General features: G+C 59.8%; 1 protein-coding gene across 1 annotated transcript; it reads left to right on the top strand.

Annotated features, from left to right (window-relative positions):
* The first annotated feature begins 350 nt into the window (after nt 1-350).
* Mb (myoglobin) lies at nt 351-6,905 on the top strand. Its single transcript, XM_042693284.1, has 3 exons — nt 351-445; nt 4,879-5,101; nt 6,759-6,905. The coding sequence occupies exons 1-3, from the start codon at nt 351-353 to the stop codon at nt 6,903-6,905; spliced, it is 465 nt and encodes a 154-aa protein (XP_042549218.1).
* Nucleotides 6,906-7,805: the final 900 nt, after the last annotated feature.

Raw genomic sequence — 7,805 nt, 5'->3', positions numbered from 1 at the left:
GCAGTGCCCTTTCCCTTGGCTTGTGAGGATCCAGACAGTAGCCTGGTCCCCTGGGCCACGCCCCCTACCCCCCCCGCCCCCCCGTGGCCCGAGTTGTCTCCCACAATGGCACCTGCCCCGAAATAGCTGCCCACATGAGGACCGGAGAAAGGCAGAGATTAGAGCCTGGGGGAGGAGGGGGGGCAGGGGACACAAGGAGAAAGGGAGGGGAGTGTGCAGCATCAGGTGATCTGCCGCCAGCATCCAGGAGGGTATAAAAACACCTTTGGACCTGGCAGCTTCAAACCCTGGTTGCCTGGCCCGGACACCGTCAACCCACATCGCTCTTCTTGCCTTCCTCAGACACCATCATGGGGCTCAGCGACGGGGAGTGGCAGCTGGTGCTGAACATCTGGGGGAAGGTGGAGGCCGATCTGGCGGGCAATGGGCAGGAAGTCCTCATCAGGTAAAAGGAAGCGATCCCTGGGTCCCACTCACCTACAGTACCCCAAAGATCACAGATGCTCAATGAAAAGGTAGACCAGTTGTCCCAGGCAGAGGAAGCTCAAACTTCCTATGCTGTGTTCCTTTTCTTGTGAACAAAGGGATTGGATTCAGGAAAGGAAAAGGATTCCACCCAGACTAATAGCAACAGCTGGAAGAAACTTAAGGTTCAGACCCTGCAAGCCTGGAGCCCACCAGGCTTGGAATTGTAGGTAATCTAGCCACCTAACTGAGGGTTCAGAGAGGAAATGACACCACCACCCCCCAACCACAAGCCCACTAAAGTCTATAAATGTCCAGGCTGAAAAGATATGGTCTTCAAAATGAGGCCCCTCTGTATCTAGGTTTGGCTCTATTTCTGAGCAGCTATGTGACCTTGGGGAAGATTCTCAACCTCTCTGAGCCTCGGTTTCTTTCTTGTCTAATGAAGGGAAAATAACTGTAGAAGTGAGCATTACATATGTTTGGCAGGAGCAGGTCTGGTTACTGACATACAATGAGTTCTAGAAATATTCATTAACTATTACAAATGCTGAGCCCTGTAATTAGCCAAGGGCTGAGAGGCCTATTTGCTACCTGCGGTATTGAGTATGTCTCCAATTTGAAAGCTTGAATGGTCTCCAAACTTCTTATAAAGGAGTTCTGCATAGACCTCCCCCCACCCCAAATCCCAAACTGTGAGTAGGGGATGCTGGTGCCGGGTTCCCCCCCCCCCCCCCGCCCCCAACCTTCTCTCACATCTGGGCAGCTCAGATCGCAGACCGAGGGCCTACTGGACTGTGGCGGTCGGCGGCTCTGCTTCTGGGGGAAGCAGGCCCTGGCTTGCCCCCGGTGTGTCCCTGAAGTTCACATTTGCAAAGCAGTGTCTCCCCATTTGTGAGCAGAGCAAGTCTTCATCCTGACTCCTGGTCCTTTCTGTCTACCCTGGGCCCTGTCTCTGTCCCATCCACCCTGGGGCCGCTTGGGGGTGGGTGGGGGGCAAAGTGATCTGGAATCACAGCTCTCAGGGCTCCATGGCAGAATCCGGGAAGGAGAGCCAGCTTCCTGTTGTCTGGCTGGTGTCCTAGACGGCTCCCCTCCACCTTCTTCCCTACCCTCCCTGTTAGAGGCCCCGGGGCCGGGACAGGCCGCCACACCACCAAGCAGCCCTCCGTGGGGCATTGTCCGAGATGTGAGATCCGGGCCGCCTCCCGTGCCTAGGCCCCGGGTGCTGGGCGGCTCATCCTCCGTGCTGCGGACGCAGTCAGGACTGCATGGGAGGGGAAGATGGACTGGGCCGAGCAGCAGCCCTGCCCGCCTCAAGGCCGAGGCTTGTGCAACCTCCGGGCAACGTTCCCTCCCTCCCGGGCAGAGCAGCGAGGCTGCCAGGGGCCTGTGACGCCCGCCCAAGACGGAGGGCTCCGGAAAGTTCCAAGGGGTGCCATGTATCTCAAGCTGTGGGGGGAGGTCTCCCCCCTCCAGGGCCCCCTCTGGGGTCTACTCTTGGGTGCTAACTCCAGGCAGGAGCTGATCTCTTGGTTTTTTGTTTTTTTTTTTTTTCGTTTTTGCCAGTCCTGGGGCTTGAACTCAGAGCCTGGGCGCTATCCCCAAACCTCTTTGTGCTCAAGGCTAGTGCTCTTCCCCTTGAGCCACAGCGCAGAGCAACTTCCAGCTGTTTCTGAGTTATTTATTGGAGATAAGAGTCTCATGGACTTTCCTGCCCAGGCTGGCTTTGAACCACGATCCTCAACTCTCAGCCTCCTGAGTAGAGGGGATGACAGGTGTGAGCCACGGGTGTCTGGCTCAGAGCTGCCCTCTTGGTCTGGTCTAGATGCTGAGCCTGTCCTTCGTGATGGCCTCGGCAAGGTCACTGCCCCAATGCCCTGCCTTTTAGCAAAAGTGAGTGTTCTGCTACATGATGGTGAGCGTGAACCGCCGAAGTCTCACTACCAGGCACAGGCCGCCACGGCCCAGACACTGGGCAGCGGCTGCAGCTCCTGACTAACCAGAGGAGAGGGTGAGGGGCGGGCAGAGGGCGGCTGTGCGGGGAGGGGGCGGGCCCTGCCTCACAGTGCCTGCCCAGACCCTTTCTGCTTTATTGGTTTGTGCATTTCTGTTGGGTCTAAAGGTTTCAAGGCTAAGGAAAGTTTGCAAACCGCCGCTGGTGGCCATAACCACTGAGCCCCACAATGATCAGCCAGCCCATGCCAGCTCCAGGTGTCTGCCTGATCTACCTTTGTTGTTGTTGTCAGTCATGGGGTTTGAACTCTGGGCCTGGGCGCTAGCTATCCCCGAGCTCTTCAGCTCAAGGCAAAGTGCTCTAAAACTTGAGCCATAGCACCACTTCGGGTTTTCTGGTGCTTAACTGGAGATAAGAGTCTCACAGACTTTCCTGCCCAGGCTGGCTTTGAACCGCCATCCTCAGATCTTAGCCTCTTGAGTAGGTGGGATTTCAGGTGTGAGCCACCGGCACCCAGCAAGGTTCCACTGGACCTCATTTAAACCTTAGGAGGTATTGTCGTCATCATCATCATCATCATCATCACCACGCTGAACAGAGAGGTTAAGTCACTCAGTGTGAGGGGGCTGGGGATTCAAGTTCAGGCCGTGTGAATGGCGCCTCTCTGCTCCTGAGGTTTCTATTGCCGGCCCCAATGGGACCTCCCTGGGGGTGGACTTTTCCCAGAGAGTCCAAAGGGTTTCTGTGGCTCTATATCAGTGTCCAGGGTCCCACTGGGTTTCCCATTGGCCTCCATTCAGAAGTCAGCCCCCCTCCCCCCAGTCCCCTTCCCCTCCCCAGTGTGGTACTACATCTATAGGGCTGGGGCCTCTGGGCCTCTGGTGGGGCTGGGACTCCATGGCTGGCCAGCGAGCCTGCGCTCCCTCTGGAGAAGCAGGGGCAAGGCCTCCACCCCGGCCCTTTTGGTTTACTTACGTGTGAGTCAAGACCCAGAAAGGGCGTGTGATTTCTTCAGTGTCACACAGCACACAGAAGCCAGAGCTGGGCCCAGAACTTCATAACCCTAGACCCCAGGGAGCCACGATCCCCCTGTGCCTTGGGCCTCTGATCCTTGGCCCTCCTGTGCCTCTGTCTCCTTCCAGCTTCCTGACCTTGGGCCTCGCCCCGGGGTGCCAGGTCTCCCATCTGTCAGCACGCATCCAGGGATCATTGTCGCCCAATAATAATAGTCAGGAGCTCAGGGACCCTTGGATGAAGGTGGCGGAGACAAGCTGTCTGTGACGTACGCGGCTTTGGACGTGGCCACGGCTGTGGACGGCCCTGGCACCGCCGTCCCCGCAGGGGCACAGAGCTCGTCCCCGAGGGAGGCTCTGCGCCTGTCACCCCGCGCCCTCCACGCACATGCGCACCTGCCTACGTGACTCTTCCCTCACGGCCGGACGTGCTCATGCAGCCGTGCAGCACGCATGCGTACACTGGGGACGGCCCATTTCAGGTTGCGCGTGAATGTCTCGCTGTGACCGTGATAAAGCCTGGAACTTGACAGCCTCCTGCCTGGGCCTCTGAGCACTGGCCTCAGGCTGCCCATCCCGCCCGGCTGCCCCGCAGATGCTCCATGCATGCTTTGCAGGGTTTCTGCCCGGCTGGTGAGCCAGCAGCGGGGTTGGGGGAGGAGCCACAGAGTCTGCCAGGCTGGCAACAGGACAGGAGGACAGAGCAGTAGACAGACAGGAGCCTGGGATCCTGCTGATCATCTCCTGGGCACAGTAGCTCAGGGCACAGACAAGTGTGTTTGTCACTGAGGCTCGTGGTGTCAGCCAGGCACACCTGTGGCTCCCCGGGGTCCCCCAGCAGGTGGCACGGGCCCGTCACAGGCATCGGGCAGGAGGCAGGAGGCTGCAGCCCCAGCCTGCCCCGCGGGCCAGGATTGCTTTTGGAGCTGCTCCACCCAGCTCCTCTCACACAGCCCTGACTCCTGCTGGTGACGTCACACCCCTGAGCCCCGGCTTCCTGTAAAATGGGGACAAGCGAATGGTGCTAAAGGGAGAGGTAGAAGGTGGCCGAGCACAGCAGAGGGCGTTCGAGCAATGCAGGGCTGCGCAGCCCCAGTGCCCCAAACACCATGATGCACTCCACAGATAAATGTGGAGAAAACAGGGCAAGCCCAGGCCACCAGCAGAGACGCCTTCGTCTGCCCCTCAGAGGCCGTGACCACGAAGACATGTGTCCCACCTCCAGACGGCACGCAGCATACACGATCTCGCTTCCTCTTTTAGGGAGGGACAATTCATCTTCATTTCTCAGATGAGGAAGCCCAGGCCCAGGAAGGTGCAGTGAATTGTCCACGGTCACACAGCCGGAAGGAGGGGAAGCTGGACCGGACCCCGAGTCTGGCCACCTGCAGACCCCGCTGCACAATCCCCGCATCTCACGCCAGTCCCTCTTTTGTCCCCCAGGCTCTTTAAAGACCACTCTGAGACCCTGGAGAAGTTCGACAAGTTCAAGAACCTGAAGTCGGAGGATGAGATGAAGGCGTCCGAGGACCTGAAGAAGCACGGCACCACCGTGCTCACTGCTCTGGGTGGCATCCTGAAGAAGAAGGGGCAGCACGAGGCGGAGATCAAGCCCCTGGCCCAGTCCCATGCCACTAAGCACAAGATCCCCATGGCATACCTGGAGGTAGGGCAGGCAGGAGAGGGCGGGAAGGGCTTCAAGGGACTTGGGGTTCAAGTCTCAGCTTGCCTCCTCTCGGCTCGGTGGGCTGGCCCCCTGTTTTGTCTCCTCCTGGGACCCCAGACCACAAACAGCAGGGCAGATTTCATGTCTTCTGTTCTCATGGGGACAAGGGGCAGGAAATCCGGCATGCAACTTCCAACCTCCCCACAAATAGCAGCCTTTTCCTACCCACTCACTGCACAGATGAGGAGACTGTGGCCTGGCAAGGGTGGAGTGTTCTGTTTTTTGTTTTGTAAGCCGTGGGGCTTGAACTCTGGGCCTGGGTGCTGTCCTGTGCTCTTCAGCTCAAGGTTAGCACTCTACCACTTGAGCCACAGCGCCACTTCCGGTTTTCTGGTGGTTCATTGGAGATAAGAGTCTCACAGACTTTCCTGCCCGGGCTGGCTTTGAACTGCAATCCTCGGATCTCAGCCTCCTGAGTAGCTAGGATGACAGGCGTGAGCCGCGGGCGCCTGGCTCCTTCATTCTTTATGGAAGGCCCACACATGCCACCGGACACTGAAATGAGAGGGAGGCCCAGACAGAGGACGCAGAGGGTGGCAGGCGCGAGGGCGGCTTCTGTTTCGGATGTCTGGATGCCAGCGGCTCTGCTGCAGACACGGGGCAGACCCGGCGGGGGGGCGGTGCGCTCCTCTCAGTCCCTGGTTTGCAGTGAAGTCACCCGGGGCGGGATGGAGCCGAGCCAGGAGACACCCCGCCCTCCAAGGGCCGTGCTCAGCTCCACCCCCCCGGTGAAATGGCTTTGACAGACTTCAGCGGTCTTCAGATGTCCACCCAGGACCCCACTGCATCCGGGGGACGCTGTGTGGCCGTCCCCGGTGCTCACCCCACCCCCGCCCCCGCCCTGGCACCGGCTCTGCCAGTTCCCTGCCATCCCCCTGCTCTGTGACCTCGGGCTGGCCACTTGCCTGTTCCCTCGCTGAAGTGTTGCTCCTTGGTGCGGCAGCCTGGGGCCAAATCCCGATTCAAGGTGGAGCAGCCCAGTGACCTTTTACATCCGGGTCTTTCACTGCAGTCCTAGGCTGTAGAGCTGTGGACCCGCCCCTACCACCCCCCCCCTCATTCCAGAGGCTGCCCTTCCCCTCCTCTCCCCTCCCTTCCCCTTCGCCCATCCTCTCCCGCCACCCGGATGTGCATCACACATTGCTGCCCCAAGAGAGAAAGGGTCCCTGTCCCACCCAGCCAAAGCCACATAAAGAAAACACACACTAAAGCAAGCTTCCTTCTAGACTTCCTGACTGCAGAAGCCTGGGTAGAGCTGCACCTACAGCACCCCTTTCTGCAGCCCATGTTGGAGGCATGGCCCTTTCTTTTCCTCCATTCCCCAGCCCCCAGTGGCAGTTGGGCAACAAGGCAGGAGGACAGGGGACAGGAGCCATGTGCCAGAGTCACCCCCAGGTCCAGATGCCCCTTCCAGGCCTCATGACCTCAGCACACAGCTTCATTTCCCCATGCCTCAGTTTCTCCACCTGCAAAGCAAGGGTGGCGGTGTCTGTGTCCCAGCGTGGTGGGGTTTGAAGGAGCTGAGCTGTGGAGACCACACTGCTGGCCCGAGCTTGTCCCTTATGCCGACCGTCCCCCTCTCGTCCCCTCCCTGCAGTTCATCTCTGAAGCCATCATCGAGGTCCTGAAATGCAAGTACCCCGGGGACTTCGGGACCGACGCCCAGGGCGCCATGAGCAAGGCTCTGGAGCTGTTCCGGAACGACATCGCGGCCAAGTACAAGGAGCTGGGGTTCCAGGGCTAGGCCCGGCCATGCCCGGCCCACTGCGGTCCCCAGGCCCAGGCCCAGGGGACTGAACGTCTTGTAGCCATGTAGCGTGTGCAGAGTGACCTAGCTTAGCAGAGGTGGGCAGAGGAGGAGGGCAGGGGGCTTCCGGCCCCCCACCACATCACCGCCCGGGGTGCATGGCCCTGACTCACTAAATCCAATCTGGGCCTTTCTGATCTTCAAAGCAGCCCCTCCCCCATCCTCACCTTTCACCCCCAACCCCAGCCACTCACCAGCATCACTGACCCCTCGCCCCACCGGAGACAGCGCGCCGTCCCTTTGGCAGAGGCGGGCTGCAGGGCCAGCCGCAGGCAGTGGGAGGGGAGCGGACGGCCAGCGGGAAGCAGCAAGTACACTCGCAAGTCTTGGGGTGACTTGCCTGTTTTAATAAATGGCTCTGTGACTTCTCAGTCTCTGCCTGGCCTTTCTGTCCCTTACAGCAGGGAAGCGTCCACTCAGGGGGACGAGGCCAGAGCCTGAGGCCACCACCTAGCATCAGGCACTCACCGGGCACCAGGACAGGGAGGGAGGAGCCTCCACCAGGGTCCCAGGGAGCATCGTGTTGGGTGAGGACAAATGACTTCGGCAACACAGAGACCAGTGCCCGGTGCCCAGGCTGTGGGAACTCAGAAGAGCGCGGTGGGTCAAGGGGGCGACAGCCATGGTGGTCACAGGGCCAGAAGATCAGGGCCAGCAAGTGGGTGGAACAGGGCAGAGCTGCTGGGTGGAGATGGCTCACACCCTAATACACTGTTTATGGGGCCCCTGCATTGGAGGGGCCATCTGCACCCCTCCACTCCAGCCTTGGGAGCCCTTCTGCTCCAGGAGGGGCCTGGGCAGGAGCGGGGAGGGGAAAGGGGGAAGAAGAGAGGGGAG

This window comes from Dipodomys spectabilis, unplaced genomic scaffold (assembly GCF_019054845.1).
Source record: "Dipodomys spectabilis isolate Male_0828 unplaced genomic scaffold, ASM1905484v1 ptg000163l, whole genome shotgun sequence".
NCBI lineage: Eukaryota > Metazoa > Chordata > Mammalia > Rodentia > Heteromyidae > Dipodomys > Dipodomys spectabilis.
This window is presented reverse-complemented; position numbering and strand designations above follow the sequence as displayed.

Bases quoted from the DNA above. Each gene is read 5' to 3' on its own strand.
- Mb (XM_042693284.1), top strand. From the start codon at position 351: ATGGGGCTCAGCGACGGGGAGTGGCAGCTGGTGCTGAACATCTGGGGG. The intron at 446-4,878 runs GTAAAAGGAAGC...TTTGTCCCCCAG, and splicing joins GGGCAGGAAGTCCTCATCAG to GCTCTTTAAAGACCACTCTG. The intron at 5,102-6,758 runs GTAGGGCAGGCA...CCCTCCCTGCAG, and splicing joins TCCCCATGGCATACCTGGAG to TTCATCTCTGAAGCCATCAT.